Raw genomic sequence first — 17,106 nt, forward strand, 5'->3', positions numbered from 1 at the left:
TTCTATGAGGACAGGCTGAGAGAGTTGGGGTTGTTCAGCCTGGAGAAGAGAAGGCTCCAGGGAGACCTTATAACGGCCTTCCAGTGTCTGAAGGGGGTCTACAGGAGAGATGGGGAGGGACTTTTTACAAGGGCATGATGTAGTGATAGGATGAGGGGTAATAGCTTCAAACTGGAAGAGGGGAGATTTAGATTAGATACCAGAAAGAAACTTTTCACTCTGAGGTGAGACACTGGAACAGGTTGCCCAGAGAAGCTGTGGCTGCCCCATTGCTGGAGGGGTTCAAGGCCAGGCTGGATGAGGCTTTGAGCAACCTGGTCTGGTGGGAGGTGTCCCTGCCTATGGCAGGGGGTTGGAACTCGATGATCTTTAAGGTCCCTTCCAACCCAAACCACTCTATGAGTCTTAGATCATTAATTTGGATGGATTTGTACCATAACCAACAGCAGGGAAATCTGTGGAGAAAGATTTTTGCCCCCAGATGGCAAAAAGTATTTTCCCTTTGAGTTTGTCAGATTATTTAAGGGCAAAAGGCAGGGAACAACCTTTATTTTCCTGGTATTGAGTGTTGTTTCATTCCTGTCCTTCTGTGCTTCCCCAGATACTGGGTAACAGTCTTATTGAGAGGCTCTTTACAGCTCAATGGAACAGTTGGACCCATATTGGGTTAGTTGGCATTTCATATAATCCCTGTGGCTAAAATTGTGGCTATCAGGACCTGAGATTGGAAGAAGAGACTTGTGCCCTTGTGGCCAAGAAGGCCAATGGCATCCTGGGGTGCACCAGGAAGAGTGTGGCCAGCAGGTTGAGAGAGGTCATCCTGCCTCACTGCTCTCCCCTGGGGAGGCCCCATCTGGAGCACTGGGTCCAGTTCTGGGCTCCCCAGTTCCAGAAGGACAGGGAACTGCTGGAGAGGGCACAGCAGAGGGCTACAAAGATGATGAGGGGCCTGGAGCATCTCCCTTACGAGGAGAGGCTGAGGGACTTGGGTCTTTTTAATCTAGAGAAGAGAAGGCTGAGGGGGGATCTGATCAATGCTTATAAATACTTCAAGGGTGGGTGTCAAGAGGATGGGGCTGGTCTTTTTTCAGTGGTGCCCAGGGCGAGGACAAGAGGAAATGGGCACAAACTTGAATATAGGAAGTTCCACCTAAACATGAGTAGGCACTTCTTTACTGTGAGAGTGGCAGAGCCCTGAAGAGGCTGCCCAGGGACGTGTTGGGGTCTCCTTCTCTGGAGACATTCAAACCCACCTTGACATGTTCCTGTGGGACCTGCTGTGGGTGGCCCTGCTTTGGCAGGGGGTTGGACTAGATGATCTCCAGAGGTCCCTTCCAACCCCATGTGATTCTGTGGTTCTGTGCAATTGGAGTGCATAGAATTAGCCTGGATTTCATTCCTGGTGGAGTGTGAATGTAGTATTTTTTGTAAATCAAAGGCAGGGATTAAACCACCACTGCTCGGATAAGGGGAACGCAGCGTATCAAAAGCGAATCGAGCCTGAGGATCAGGGGGACTTTCCTGGAGCTTGGCAAGGGAGAACATCAGGTACTCGGGTCATGTTCAGGTGGGGAAGGTCGGGGGGAAGAGCCGGCAGCTCAGCCCGTCAGAGCCAAAAGCAAATCTTCTGGGGAACAGGGTACTTGGAGCGTAAAAGCAGTAGGTTTTGAGCCTGCAAAATGAAGGAGAACAAAGTAAAGAGCTCGCTCTTCTAAAGCCTGTGTGAAAAAGCGAGCGGCCACCTTTTGACAGGAGTCCAGGGACAGCAGGCAGCAAGTCTGAGCATGTGTTGGACTTTTGGCACAGAGCAGGTTGTGAGAAGGCCATTTCTCCAAGCTTAGTGACTGCGCTTTCTTGCTCTCTCAATCGCAGTGTCCAAAAATGAAAGATTTGTAGTTTGTTTCCTTTGAATAATGCAAGTTTCTGTAAGTCCTTGCCTTTATATGTCTAGAATTAAATTGATAGCAGGTGTAAGGAAGGTCAATCAATTGCCACTTTGGAGAAGAAAAAACCAACCCAACTCACTGCTGTGGAGAATACCTCCATTTTACGGCTTTTATTCTTCTCTCTCCCTCATGTAGGAGTATTTCAATAGTGATCCCATTCTGTCAGGTGTATTTTGTATTACGATTTTGCAACGCACTTAGTTTTACTGTGTTAACTGTTTTACCTGGTGGTTTTTTTTACCCAGTCCGAGCATGACTCTTGGGCTGTGCTGGCATTTCTCCTGTCCTAATTTGCACAGGTGTCTTTTCCCTGGGAAGGCAGATCCCCTGCATTTTCCTTTAATTTGTTAGTTATTCCTTGTCATCCAAGATGAGCGTGAGCTGTGTGAGAAGACTTCGTCTTTCTTCCTTCAGCGTAAAAGAGACTCTGCTGCAGGTATTTAAATTCAGTTGGTTTAACTTTTAACCTGTCTGATAGAAAATCGCAGTAGAGGAAGAACAGCGGTTGGGAGATGATGCTGACCTTAGCTAGAAAGAGAAAAGGACCAGGTGGCCTCTGGACGGTGAGGGCACGTCCAGGTTTGCTGGAAGCCAGTTCTGATGCTGTTTGCAGCAGGGAATGTTTGGTGCTTCAGGAACTGCACCAGCCATTTGTGCCACAAACCATTTCAGATGGTTACAAAACCTTAGCTCAAATGTGATGAGAACTTTCTCTTAGGCTTGAAGCTTCTCCAGAGTCAAGAGACCCTATAGAGTGTGTCTAGCATAGTGTGGGCTGGGCTTAAATGCTGAGTTTGATAGAATAAGAGAGGTGAGATAATGAGTGTGCATCTTCAAATCTTTCTAAGAGTGTTTTGTTTGAGGTCCAAACCTTGTAACTTCTCAGTTCTGTGACATCTGGACTGTGCTTTCCAGAATTGGGAGGGGTGTTTGACACGCTGGAGGGCTGTGCTGCCATACAGGCTGGAGAGCTGGGCAGAGAGGAACCTGATGAACTTCAACAAAGGCAAGTGCAGGGTGCTGCACCTGGGGAGAAATAACCCCCTGCACCAGGACAGGTTGGGGGTGACCTGCTGGAGAGCAGCTCTGAGGAGAAAGACCTAGGAGTCCTGCTGGACAATAGGATGGCCATGAGCCAGCAATGGGCCCTTGTGGGCAAGAAGGCCAAGGGCATCCTGGGGGGCATCAGGAAGATGGTGACCAGCAGGTTGAGAGAGGTCATCATGCCCCTCTGCTCTGCCCTGGGGAGGCCCCATCTGGAGCACTGGGTCCAGTTCTGGGCTCCCCAGTTCCAGAAGGACAGGGAACTGCTGGAGAGGGCACAGCAGAGGGCTACAAAGATGATGAGGGGCCTGGAGCATCTCCCTTATGAGGAGAGGCTGAGGGACTTGGGGCTTTTTAGTCTGGAGAAGAGAAGGCTGAGGGGGGATCTGATCAATGCTTATAAATACTTCAAGGGAGGGTGTCAAGAGGATGGGTCTTTTTTCAGTGGTGCCCAGGGACAGGACAAGAGGAAATGGACACAAACTTGAATCTAAGAAGTTCCACCTAAACCTGAGGAGGAACTTCTTTCCTTTGAAGGTGGCAGAGCCCTGGAAGAGGCTGCCCAGGGAGGTGGTGGAGTCTCCTTCTCTGGAGACATTCCAAACCTGCCTGGACACGTTCCTGTGCAACCTGCTCTGGGTGGACCTTCTTTGGCAGGGGGTTGGACTGGATGATCTCCAGAGGTCCCTTCCAACCCCATGTCATTCTGTGAATGCTCCAGGGTGATAAAGATACTCTGAATTCCAAACCCCCTAAATGCATTTTCCTCTAATTGATATTATTCAGAGATGTTATCTCTAGTGATAGAGTGCAGAAATCAGACTGAGTTACTTAATTCCCTTTCTATGAAATACCATTTTCCATTTCTTCAGAAGACAGAGACACCCCTGACTGATAAGAAAAGAACGAAGAGATGCCAGCGAACATACATTGTATTACTTAGCTCAGGTAATTTTTTTTTCCTCTGATCAAATTAAAACAGTCAAAATTTGAGTTTGTTTTAAGTTTAATCTGAACAAATGGATTTAAAAATACAGTATAAATAATTCTTAACTTATATAAAATTTGATCAAGAATTCATTTTTTGGTTTTGTTTGTTGTTTTTTTTACTAACTTTACAAAAGAGCATTATTGAACACATATTTAACTATGGGCTTTTTGTTAAGACGTAAAATATGTACACACTCACAGTACTTTTCTTTGTGCAAAATTTGTACTGACTGATAGACTGTACCTTTCTATACAAAGACAATTTCACCTTACTTTGCATAGCAGAAAAGCAACACAAAAACCACTAGATACATAACTTTGTTGCTGTAATACTTCAGGTAAGCCTTTTGGAAAAATTATTTGACATTGACTTTCTCATTACGAGCCGGTTTTGATTCTAAAGCATTAATTAAGGCTATTCCAGTATCGAGGTCTAAACCACACATTGTCCACCGTATAAGCCAAGATGTGCGCGGTGTGTTACCAGTAATTATGGCTGCTAACACATTTCACCAATTTGATATCCCAAAATTAGTCTTCTGACACTTCAAGTTTTCGTTGAGGAATATACATAGTTCCTGGAGAGATTCTGTTGGTACCATCTGAATTTGCAGATAGCGAAGGGACTGTGTTTGGCCCTCCTGGGGTGCGGAAGAAGTTCTCTGTAGCTGTCTGGGGCAGCTGGGGCTCCTTTGGAACACAAGGCTAAAGAGAAGAGAGAAAATTATTTTCATTTAAGGGAAAAAAGAATAAAAGAGTGAATTCTAGTTTTAGGTTTCTACAGAATGTTAGCAAACTTTTTTTTTTCTGAAATTTAAAAACTTAATAACTCTTTACTGAGAATGATATACCTGTATTCCTTGATATATCTACAAATATATATCTAAAATCAATTAAATTAAAATCTGGTTTCTCTAACCCCCTCCTATCACTTTTTTTTATAAATACAAACAGTATTACACAACAAATACAGACAAACTTCCTCTACAGTCCCTTCCTAATTAAAAAAGCACACATAAAATGCAAGAACGTGAAAGTAGGTTAGGAAAGTAACAAAAGGGAAAGACAAAGTAACAAATGGATAATTTGTTAATAATCTATGGAAAATCTTCCCTCTACAAGAGTTGTTTCTTCACATATTGTTGTCTTCCAGCTGGCTCCACTTCCACAACGAATAAGACACTTGTTCTTCCTTTCTAACCTCTCAATTATATTGCACTTAAGCTGGCCTTCACTGCCAGCTCTTTTAGGGCAGTGTTGATTTATAAAGTTAAAAAAAAAAAAAAAGTTTATTTAAAAATGTTACCTGCTGTAGAGGAATAACTGCACTACACTACCCAGTCAGCCCACCGCGGTCAAGAAGTTGCAATGTATTTTTACACACCTTCTCTTGCAAGTTCACATTTTCTGAGCTATGGCTACTGTTTTCTGGTTGTGAAGAGATTGGCACATGCTGAAGAACAGGATTTGCAGGAACTTGGACACCGGCAGGTATTAGCCCTACGTGTTGCAGTGTAAAGTTCAGAACTGAAGAACTTGGATTTGGGGCAGAAGTGGTGCTGCTTGAATTGAGACTGGAGGTGCTCAGTACAGGTGCAGCAGCTATAGAGGTTGGTGACAGCATTATATTCAAGGGTGTTATATGAAAAGCAGGAATGTTCACTGCTTTCAGTTCGGATGCTGTCATTGGAATGACACCTGAAACAGAAAAATCAAATGTTGAGGGACATTAAAAATTGAGACTCAAGCCATTGCCTCAGTAGGATGAACATGGCCCGCAATTGTTTAAGCCAGACTATGAGGACAGGCTGAGAGAGCTGGGGTTGTTCTCTTCTGGAAAAGAGAAGACCTTAGAGCCCCTTCCAGTATCTGAAGGAGGCCCACAAGAAAGCTGGAGAAGGACTTTTTACAAGGGCATGTAGTGGTAGGACAAGAGATGATGGCCTCAAACTGGAAGAGGGCAGATTTAGATTGGGTACCAGGAAGAAATTTTTCACTGTGAGGGTGGTGAGGCACTGGAACAGGTTGCCCAGAGAAGCTGTGGCTGCCCCATCCCTGGAGGGGTTCAAGGCCAGGCTGGATGGGGCTTGGAGCAACCTGGTCTGGTGGGAGGTGTCCCTGCCCAGGGCAGGGGGGTTGGAACTCTATGATTTTTAAGGTCCCTTCCAACCCAAACCATTCTGTGATTTAATACTAACCAGCAATGGGTGAGCTGTAGGTAGTGTGCTGTAATGAACATATCCCAGCTTTCTCTTCATCAGAAAAGCCTGCCTTGTTGCCATGGGTGCACTGAGCAAGAGGAATAAGATAGCCAGATGGAAAAAAAGTCTGAAAAAGAAAAGACAATACACCTTTATCCCAAACTCGTTAAAAAAACCCCAGTTTTCTCCAAAGTTGTATTCCCCTTGCCTTGTGCTTATTCGTAATCCCCCATATCCCCAGGATCCTGTATTCCATGCCTGTACTACCTTCTGTCTGAAATTAAAAAGTGTATCCTTGAGTCCGTTGTGTCTGAAGCTCCATTTCCAGCTGATATCCTCAGCGAGGAACTGGAGATTCATCTGGGATTAACACAGTCCAATTACCCTAGACAAAATAGAAATCCTGATACTGAATACTTTTGGGTTTTTTTCCAGAAGAAACATCTGGACCCCGTGATCATCAATTCACTTCATTCTTGGGTCATGTTTTTCATCAGGCAAATATCGGAAGACAATCCTTTTGCGTTTACAAGTTCTGTTTTAGGCAACAGGTCTGTTCTTTATTCAGGTCTCTACAGTAGGAAGTCTTAACTGCAGAATACCAAATTTTACTGATCAGGAGAGTTTACTGTGATTCTGTTGTAAATCAAAGTATTTGAAACTAAATATACAACAACAAAGGACTGGGGATGTCAGGGATCTCAACGTTGCCTTCATCTACTTAGTCTCAGTTGTGATCTTCATCCCAATCGAAGCCTGAAAGTCACTTCATGTCCTCTTACTCGTGTGCTTAATGCAGAAATAGAAGTCCTACATTCCTACAAAATAAGGTTTTAAGAGCACACTAAAATTAATCCAACCCAAGGTGATCTATATTCGTGTAGTTCGTTAATGGTTTTGTTCCCTTTGCGATGCCTGCAGGAGGTGTTTTCCCAGGGAATGGCAAGCTGCACCACGGTGTCTGACAAAGCTTACCTCGTGAGCAGGAATGGCAAATGCTACAGGTATGTCTTGTTTCATTTTGATTTTGCTCTCTTCTTCTGGAATATCTTCTCTTTTACACTGGTCATGGCAACTCGCCACATTTTGATCTAACGTTTCGGGTTTGTTCTGTCTCTCTTCCTGGAAATGGTCCGTTTCGTGATTCGTTTGTGAGCTACTGGAAGGTGGTCTTTCAGTTTTAATGGAATCTCCCTTTAAAAAAAAAAGGACATAGAAACAAAAAGCAGACACTGTAAGTCTAACATTCCCAATTACAGGTCTACAATGATATTTATACATTTTAAAAAATAGGAAAGCAAGCTTTCTCCTTTCTCCTGATTGCCCCAAGTTTGTGCTATAAAAATTTCTAGTCAGTAAGACAACCAGATCCATGTTATCCCCTCTTCCTCCTTCACAGGTAGTGGATGTTGGCCACCACGTGTCACAACACGCTGGAAACATTTCATGACTATTTTGACAAGAACAATTTAAAGCAACCTAATAATCTACAGCAACGCTAAAATATTTAGGAACCGAGGAGTGGAAAGAAATCCAGACCCGGTTTCTCCACGTGCATCAAGTGTATCCAAGCCTCTTATTCCTTTCATGATTCTGTGATTCTTATGCCTACATTATTATGCCTACAACAATCCAACATTAGCAGTGGATAGAAGTATTGAGGAGGTATCAGGATTTTGGGACATTCCCTCTCCAGTGACTTTTACATGTCCACCTTCCCTCTTAACACCTCTAAAGCCAAGGATGAATGCCACCAAGATGGGCAACCTGAACTACTCCAGAATCAATGTATAAATAGGGAAGTCTTGACATAATTATTTTGGGAGTTGTTTATTTTGACTAACATCTGTACACTTTGATGCTTCCTCTTGGAAATAAATACTTGGAGTGGAGGGGGAAAGGGAACAAGGAGAAAAATCCATTCTGACCCTCGGTTGGCCTTTTGACGATAGGTGTTATATTGATTCCCCCCCCCAAACATCAGCAAGCACAAGTCAGTGTCATCCCTTCAAGCATGATGTTATTTAAAACGCCTACGCACACTGGTAGGCTCCAAAGTCACTTTGAAAATGAGTAGGTGGCAACATCATTAAGCTATAAAATGGCATTTTAAAAATAACTGAACTTACCAGCGAAGGATCAAGGTTTTCCTTGTCACTTCTATACCTTTTAGGTAAATTATTCTCTTGTAATGCTTGTGATCTTTTAAGGCACCGCTGTGATGGAGTTTCTGACTTTATAGTTGGTCTTTCTTTAATTGTCAGGGACTTTGTTGGCTCATCTGTAGCTGTCTGATTGTCCCCTTCCTCAGTGGTTATTTTATTTACTACTTTTGAACTAATGCTCTTAATTCCAGTTACACTAGCACGCGGTAGAGGCTGCAACATGAAACTTGGGCTGTATGTTGTCACAGTGTGGGCTTGGGAAGGATGCAGATAAATGGCATAGGAAACACCAGAATGAGTCTGAGGTAGGATGACTGGTGAGACTGAGCCGTGGCTTGGAGGACAGAGCACCGGTGGCTGCTGAGAGCCTGCTGCAGGGCAAGGAGCTTCGAGCTTGAGGACCATCTCAGGAGAGGACAAATTACTGTCCAAAGCAGATCTCGACAATTTCATTTTCATCTCTTTTGCTTTCCTTTTTAAAAAAACAAAACAAAACAAAAAAACAACACAACAAACAAACACAAAACAAAACAAAAAATTAATACCTTTGTGCAGGAATGAATGCCCTGACATTTGTATTTTTTGCAATACAAAGACTTAATGTGAATTTGTACTTCTCAATCCACTAAACAGAAAAGAAGTGAAAAAATAAATAGCCTGCAGTATCAGGGGTTACCCTTTTTTGCAGGCTGTTGCCCAGCTCAAACTGAGCCCAACTTTTAACTCAACAGCCAGTGACAAAATAAAGCTTCTCTGCTTAATAATCGTGCAAACTTACTTGGATTGTCCTTCCAGCTGATGTTTAGCGATTGCTGGAACCTGAGCCGTTTCACCTGGGAAAGCTGATAAATTTTGATCAGTACCTGGTTGGAGGGGGAAAACAAAACAAAACTATTAGTACATCAAACTGTACTAATTTTGCTTGAATTATAGCCAAACTATATTTTGGCTGAAGGAGACTGCATTTAATGTGACATCCACATCTAAGGAGAAGACACTAAGACTCCATGTTCTCCTCAAACAGCAGCTCAGACTGGATTTGATCAATTGGATGGTAGCTTATGGCAACCAAATTTTTAAAGCCTCAGCTCCATATTTTTTTCCCCTCTGAAGAGGACACCTGACAAGAACATGAACATCAAGAGGTCATTTTCTAGCAATTTTCTGGAAATCAGAACTGCTTAGGTAGGAAGATCTAAAGCACAGTTTCCACAACAAACCAGGGTTAGAGAAGTTCATGGAGAAACAGACAATACCCAGAGAATCAGCTACGCTACACAACATGGCTTTGTAGCCAGTAAGACATCACACAAAGTTAAGGTAGTGATGTGTCAAAAGGGATTTAATATTCTTTTTAAACCCAAAACAGTAATCCTTGTGTATTTGGTGTGAAAGAGGAGACGTGAGTTCCTTATGCTGTGCTGAATTTGGTCCCCCAAACTGCAAAGAGCTTCTGCTAATTACAGAGCTGCCGCACTGAACGTGATCCATTTGCCTTTGTTTTCACTATCAGTCCTGTAAGGCCTCAGATCTAGAGGCAACGTGTATTTTTTCCCCATCTTGTGTATTTTTGACAGTTGTTTGTTGTAAGCAGCCTTACCCACGTATCCATATCCCCTGGGAGAAGATGGCAAGCCCGAGGATTTAATGCAAGACCGCACCCGAGTTAAAAAACAACTTAGAAAAAGAGACGTACTTGCACTTATTTTAACTGGACTGGTTGGAGCAGACTGGATCTTTCTTCTGTCGTTTTCTATACTTTTAACTAACTTTATTAGAGAGGGATGCCGAGTGAAATTTTGCTTTCCTTTTAAAGGAAAAAGGTTTTTTGAACACTGCTCTTTGGAAGGGGTGAATTCTGAAGTAGGTGGGGGACGAGTCACAGAAGTTGTTTCAAGTGTTGTACCTAAAAAGCAGAAAAAAATCCAGAGAGTAAATGCGTATCGTATGTAGAGTCAGTAATTAAAAGCAGTTATATTATAATTATTGAAGTATAAACAGCAGCAAAAATGGAAATGCAAGAGTTTCAGTATGAGTGCATCGACCATGTGGAAACACACACTGGTGTGCTGCACTGGCAAGGACAACGAGGTGCAAAGTAAAGGCTTTCTTTTTAGTTTCCTCTGTGTTTTGGTCAAAAAAAATTCTAGCAGAGAAAACAAAGAAATAATCAAACTCATTGGCAGAACAAAAGGAAATGACACATACACCTACCCTGAATAGTTGGCAAGACCTCAGGTCCTGTCCACTTGAATGCTGGTTTTCTACCTCTCTCCTCTGTAACGTGAACTTTCTTGATAAGCTCAAGGCTACTAAGAACGTTTGCTATGTCATAAAGTCTCCTAATTTTGGCTGAAATAAAACAAACAAATGTAAAGTATAGCAATTCCGATTAACAAGCTAACATATATCAGATTAAAAATGTTTTATAATGTCCTTTTAGCAGCTAAAAGGAAAAACCTTTGTAATTTTTTTAATAAGAACAATTTTGTGGAATGGGTGTTTATACTGTGAAATGATGTATCACGGTATAAAGTTTATATGTAAAATAGAATTATATAGATAGAGAGCTAGAAAAGGAAATATTGCCAAGTATATTGTGCTAAATATTAAAAAAAAAGCATTTTCAAAACAAATTAGGTTCTCTGCAATGATCAAACACATACGATACGATTCTACGATTCTAAATTCTGTAGCGAAAATAAGTAGCTTAAGGGGCAGGTACACGCACGCAGCAGGACACACTAAAATCCACCAGGATAATCATCCTCCATGTTCTAAACTGTTTGCAGGGTGAGCTCTCAGGGAAAAGTTGTAGGCAGCTGCTGAAAATGTAAAAAGTCTTCCAAGTCGTGGTACTTAGGGCTACGCTTCTTAACCAAGAACACAGTAAACTATGTTGTAAACCTGAAATACGTACATCCGTATGGATGGAATGCCCTGAAAACACATTTCTTGGGACGCTATGGAGGGATGAAGAATCAAAGCAAACAAACCCCTCCTACTGACCACACACCCACCAACCCTTTCTACATGGCCACGTAGAGGGGAAAGGAAATTACAAACCCAAACCAGTGAGGATCAGTTTTCCTATTGCATAGATCCAGTTCCACAAGAAAAAAAGCAATGGAGTCTGAGACTCAAGGAAGGGTGTGATTTTCAATGAAACCCACAATTAATTCTCAATCCCTCAAAAGCAGGTGCATTTTTGATTATTCTAGACATAAATGCCTAGACCTAGAAGAACCTTTTTGTTTGAACGGCGAGGAAGAGGAGGAACTGAGAGCAGGGTAAAAGAATGAAGAAATAATTGGCAGTTACAGCACTGGGTTTCGCTTCCTCTCACGTGTGAGTTATTAACAGGACTTTTACAGAATTTCTTCAGATTTCCAACAAGTAAGTTATACGACCAGAACACAGATTTGCATGTTTCTAGGGCATCTTTGATGAAATGATGCTGAAATCTTTGACAGACTGCTGGAGGAAAGAGAAAGTCTTACCGGTAAGCAGCCTTGTGACATTCAGGAGAGAGGGCTTAATGGACTTTTACGTAGTCATTACCTATCAGCTATGCACAAGTGGGTCCCTATTAAAAACTATGCAAGTGTTTAGTGAGTTTTTGGAGGCTCAAATATATTTATGGCAGGAAAAACATGATGGTATTTTACACTATCTAAGCTTACGCTTGATATTTCCATTTAGAGTAAGATCAAAAAGCAGACAGCAACAGCAGCATTTTACTTACTTTTAAACTTGCTTTTATCTAAGTCTTCTAACTGGTCTTCTCCAATCAAGATTTTAGCAGCAACTTCAAGGCTTACTATTTGAGGAGTCGACACAAGAAAGAGCATCACAAATTTCTGACTCATCACTCGTAAAGACTTGTCTTTCCTGCTATTTACTGATGCTGCAGCAGACAGGAGAAAAGGATTGAAGTATTAAGCGACACGCCAGCTACAACCGTTTTTAAAACACTGAAGAAATTTGTTCACTCCCGATTATTTTAAGAACAAACAACACAGCAACCAGGCAGGAGTGACGTGGACTCCAGAATCATGTTTCTACATAGCAAGGATCAGGTAATTAGGTGGATACCAAGTCTAACTACAAAGAAGAGAATGTGATGTTCCCCTTTCTATGTGTTTCCTTTTGTCTGACAACTCGTACTCTTAAAGATGTTTAACTGCAGGTTATACAAGGTATTTAACAATCCTTAATTAACAATTCTTCCATGAATGAAACCAAAATGAAAAAATAAATTAATGGAGTAATTCATACTTTCATCTTCTCTAACATTAAATGGTAACAAATCCTGCAAAACTGGCTCATGTGATGGGTATATTTGATAGTTTCACCTGATGCCCTCTTGCCCTTGCACTGTAAAACCCAAACACAAGCACAAGAATTGAATGAAAGAGAACTGAAAGAGCAGAGAGCACTTTTTCTCACCACAGAGGGTTGTGGTGGTTCTCCGCTGTAGTGTTTCAGAAAAAAAAAAAAAAAAAGTCCAATGAATGTTTTTTTCCAAATTCATAGATATTTATCATTACAAGCACGTATTATTCTTGGCATTATAGAAAATTCTTACCAGCGCGAAATTCCATTCCTGGGAGCTCCACAAAAGACATTTCTGAATGCTCACTTGAGCCAAAAGGTCTTGCCATCTCTTCGTTTTTTTCACCATCAAAATCAAATTCGTGCTCGTGCTCTCTTTTCTTGATCATCTGGATTTGTTGGGTGTATTTGTTCTCCTCTCCAACTTTTTTCAAAGCCTGCAGGGTTTTGGGGAGATTGTGTCGCCCGTGCCAAGTGTATCTGTTTTTGGCAAGGCGGCTCACCATGTGTAGGCTCTCCAGCACGTTCACAATATCATATATGCGCCTACGTTCAACATCTGGAAAAACAAAAACAATAAAAAGAGATGAAGGTGAGATCTCTACTACATAAAGTACGTGTTGTCATGCATTTACCTGAACCGTGGTTTGCACAGAGAAGGGATCGGTTCCCTGTACTTTCCCCTCTTTCTCAGCCACTTTGGCCAATTCCTCATTAACGAAGGTTTCTGCAAATAGACCTCACAGATCTCGCCAGCAAGGAAAAGAAAACAATTCTTGCTTTAGATATGGAAGGGCTTGCTTTTCTACAGTTACACTCGCTTTACAGCATTCCTTGAGAAATAAAACTTACTGTTGCCCGCAGAGCCATTTGATGGGTTTCAAACAGAGCTTTAAAGAAACCCAAAGCATTTTTTCACCGCATCGATTTTAGATCATCTCCTAAAGATCTCATAAAGATCCTGAGAAACCCATGGTAGACAACTGTTCTGTAACTTGTTTATTTGTGTCATTCTATTAACACACTGTCCTTTTGTCTGTTAAGCTGTTGGGTTTGACAAGACATTTTCTACAGGAGATGTTATTTTGTACAAACTATAATAATATAGACAATTTGGTTTAACTTGCAATTCACAGAATCCCATGGGGTTGGAAGGGAGCTCTGGAGATCATCTAGTCCAACCCCCCTGCCAAAGCAGATCCACCCAGAGCAGGTTGCACAGGAACGTGTCCAGGCAGGTTTGGAATGTCTCCAGAGAAGGAGACTCCACCACCTCCCTGGGCAGCCTCTTCCAGGGCTCTGCCACCCTCAAAGGAAAGAAGTTCCTCCTCATGTTTAGGTGGAACTTCTTAGATTCAAGTTTGTGTCCATTTCCTCTTGTCCTATCCCTGGGCACCACTGAAAAAAGACCCATCCCCTTGACACCCTCCCTTGAAGTATTTATAAGCATTGATCAGATCCCCCCTCAGCCTTCTCTTCTCCAGACTAAAAAGCCCCAAGTCCCTCAGCCTCTCCTCATAAGGGAGATGCTCCAGGCCCCTTATCATCTTTGTAGCCCTCTGCTGTCCCCTCTCCAGCAGTTCCCTGTCCTTCTGGAACTGGGGAGCCCAGAACTGGTCCCAGTGCTCCAGATGGGGCCTCCCCAGGGCAGAGCAGAGGGGCAGGATGACCTCTCTCCACCTGCTGGTCACCCTCTTCCTGATGCCCCCCAGGATGCCATTGGCCTTCTTGGCCACAAGGATGCAGGAAGAATTGGTCCCTTTTCTGTGTCCTCCAACATATTCTGAAGGTACAGTGACACCAAAAACTCTATAGCAGTAGTATCTGTAACTGTTATCAGCGTTATAATCTGTAGAATACCGTAATCTCATAGCTCTGATAGAAAAGCTTCACCTTAATGTTAGCAACCCAGACTCTCAGTAGATCATTGGTGTGATATAAAAATAGCAATAAAAAATGAAAAAGTTAAATTGTCATAGAGAGCAGAAAATAGTTTTTTGCTTTGATGTCACGACCGGACGGGAAGTCGTGGGTTCAGCTTGAAAAAACGCTAGTTCCTGCCACAAAAATCCAACCCCTAATCTTAGCCATCATCTCTAGATCCCCCCCAAAAAAAGGGCAACTGGTTATTTGTGGTATCGGCAATTTTATACTAAGCATAATTCTGAGTTTCTCGATGCAGTTCGCTGAATAAAAAAAAAAAAATTGCTCTAAGAATTCAGAGTTTAAAGCTGGGTTTGAATAAGTTTGCCAGTACACAGTAAGCATTCAAAATTTTACAGAGCAAAAATACACTAAGACAAAGGGTGGGTTATTGGCACATTTGCATGAAGAAATCTGTAATAGCATATAAATCAACTTACTAAGCTCTTCAGCAACTTCGTCAAGGCAAATGTAATTATTCTCTGCAGTGCTGGGGTAGTCGGGGTACCGAGCTAAGAATTTATGGCACAGTAACCCCAGACTTTTCTCTTTGCGACTTGGTTGAGATTTTTCATATTCGTCTCCCGATAAGTGCTCCTACGTGGAAATAAGAAAAGAAGGATTTGCATATTTTATTATTTTTTTTTTTACAATAAAAGCGCAAACATAGATATTTAACAGCTTTATTGCGAGCGGTGCCAAAGGGCCAGTGTTTTCCCTTTGTCCTCAGCAGCTGCAGAATAAAACCAGCGAAACGTTTCTCGTTGTAAGTGGGCAATATCCTCACTTATATTTGGTAAATCCTCCAAATATCTAAGCTTTAAAACCAATGCAGTGCGTTAACGTATAACTTTTGACACTGAATAAACAGCCTTCTGCTTACTTTAAAAAACAAAAGTAAATACAGAAGACACCTTTACGATGTACCTGCAAACAGTGTTTTGCCTGTAGGACCTCGCTGGGGTTGTTTGACAGTTCCCTTCTCTGCTCCCTGCTCCTTATCTCCGGACTGGCGGCGCTAATCAGCATTTTCAGGTTGGAAGTCGGGGTCCATGGATCCACGGGAAGGATTTCTTTAGGTTTCGTGGGGGTGGCGAGAGGCTGGCAGTCGGGCTGGAGCTCCGTCAGCACCGAGTGCGAGGCAGCCGCTTGTTTCAAAGGGGTTTTCAAAATGCTCCCGTGGGGCTCCAAAGAGTGATTTTCCTACACACCAAGAGGGGAAAAAAAAAAAACCAAACCATGAAAGATGGGGATGTTAAAGCCCAGCAGCGCCATAAATCCAGTTGCTGATAACAGGCAAAGTGGGATCAAGATGAATTGCATTTTTGGGGGGTGGCTCGAAGCCAAAGGGAACTTGCGGACCCTGAAAACCATTTCCAAAGGGAACCAAAGGACCCGGAAAACCATTTCTGAAGGGAACCAGGGGATCCTGAAAACCATTTCTGAAGGGAACCAAAGGACTCCAAAGATCTTTTCCAAGGATAACCTGGGGACCCTGAAAACCTTTTCCAAAGGGAACCTGGGGACCCTGAAAACCGTTTCTGAAGGGAACCCAGGGACCCTGAAAACCGTTTCTGAAGGGAACTAATGGATCCTGAAAACCTTTTCCAAAGGGAACCTGGGGACCCTGAAAAACTTTTCCAAAGGGAACCAAAGGACCCAGAAAACCATTTCCAAAAGGAACCAGGGGACCCTGAAAACCATTTCCGAAGGGAATGTGGGGACCCTGAAAACTGTTTCTGAAGGGAACCAAAGGACTCCGAAAATCTTTTCCAAGGGTAACCTGGGGACCCTGAAAACCTTTCCCAAAGGGACCGTGGGGACCCTGAAAACCGTTTCTGAAGGGAACCTGGGGACCCTGAAACCATTTTTTTTTGGCGGTGCCTGCAGGATTCCCCAGGGAATTCTCCTTTTTTCGTCCCTCTAGGAAAAACACCCAGTTCAGCTGGATGTGTACGTCGATGTGCAGCAGCAAGCTGTAAGGAAGGAGCGAACCCCCTCGGAGTGAAGGCAGGAAAGGGGTCGGGAGGGAGGTCCCGCGCGTTACAAAGTTCAGGTTTTGGGGTCATCTTGTGAAGGATGGAAATTAAAGCGAAGGGGAAAATGCTCTTCCCACCCCCGACCCCCCCGCAATCCCCCCGCGTTCGTTGAGATTCCAGCGGTTCCACGGCCGGGGCTGTCACCCACCCGACCCCCGGTGGTGCCCGCGGGAGAGGGTGACCCCCCGGGGGAGGAGGGGGGTGGCTGCTGTCGGTGTCCCCCCCGGGAGGAATTACCTTGTCGCCGGTCCCCATCTCCGCCTCCTGCATTCTCCCCGCCGCTCAGCCTCGGGACGGGAGGGCTCACCGGTCGCTCCGCATCGCCGGGTCCCGGCCGGTTCTGCGGGGCGGGAGGAGGTGAAACGTTAATCGGGGAAAACGGCGGGGGGAGGGGGGGGGATCCCCGTGAAGGGGGACACCGGCGCCCACCTCGGCCGGTTCCCGCCGCCGGGGGACCTTCTCG

At 43.5% G+C, this 17,106-nt stretch overlaps 1 protein-coding gene and 1 long non-coding RNA gene across 3 annotated transcripts; one reads left to right on the forward strand and one right to left on the reverse strand.

The window, feature by feature from the left end:
* Positions 1-3,683: 3,683 nt before the first annotated feature.
* LOC106893518 lies at positions 3,684-8,303 on the forward strand. Its single transcript, XR_001413094.1, has 3 exons — positions 3,684-3,938; positions 7,103-7,185; positions 7,581-8,303. It is a non-coding gene; the product is annotated as an uncharacterized LOC106893518 (long non-coding RNA).
* Positions 4,010-17,106, reverse strand: E2F8 (E2F transcription factor 8). 2 transcript variants are annotated; one of them, XM_014951565.1, is made up of 14 exons: positions 17,073-17,106; positions 16,881-16,983; positions 15,532-15,807; positions 15,045-15,201; positions 12,935-13,240; positions 12,092-12,253; positions 10,561-10,698; positions 10,043-10,252; positions 9,125-9,209; positions 8,311-8,818; positions 7,157-7,375; positions 6,179-6,308; positions 5,365-5,678; positions 4,010-4,685 (listed from the first exon to the last, which is right to left on the reverse strand). In XM_014951565.1, the coding sequence occupies exons 2-14, from the start codon at positions 16,911-16,913 to the stop codon at positions 4,512-4,514; spliced, it is 2,712 nt and encodes a 903-aa protein (XP_014807051.1). In that variant the 5' UTR covers positions 16,914-16,983; positions 17,073-17,106; the 3' UTR covers positions 4,010-4,511. The 2 variants fall into 2 exon arrangements, with proteins under 2 accessions (XP_014807051.1, XP_014807050.1); XM_014951564.1 differs by lacking the exon at positions 17,073-17,106 and having other exon boundaries at positions 16,881-17,018.

This window comes from Calidris pugnax, unplaced genomic scaffold (genome assembly GCF_001431845.1).
Source record: "Calidris pugnax isolate Ruff unplaced genomic scaffold, ASM143184v1 scaffold183, whole genome shotgun sequence".
Lineage (NCBI taxonomy): Eukaryota > Metazoa > Chordata > Aves > Charadriiformes > Scolopacidae > Calidris > Calidris pugnax.

Coding starts and splice junctions, on each gene's coding strand:
- E2F8 (XM_014951565.1), bottom strand. CDS start 16,913: ATGCAGGAGGCGGAGATGGGGACCGGCGACAAG. Junction 15,202..15,531: donor AGGCAAAACACTGTTTGCAG/GTACATCGTAAA, acceptor ATTTCCACGTAG/GAGCACTTATCGGGAGACGA. Junction 10,253..10,560: donor GGTCTTGCCAACTATTCAGG/GTAGGTGTATGT, acceptor TCTGCTTTTTAG/GTACAACACTTGAAACAACT.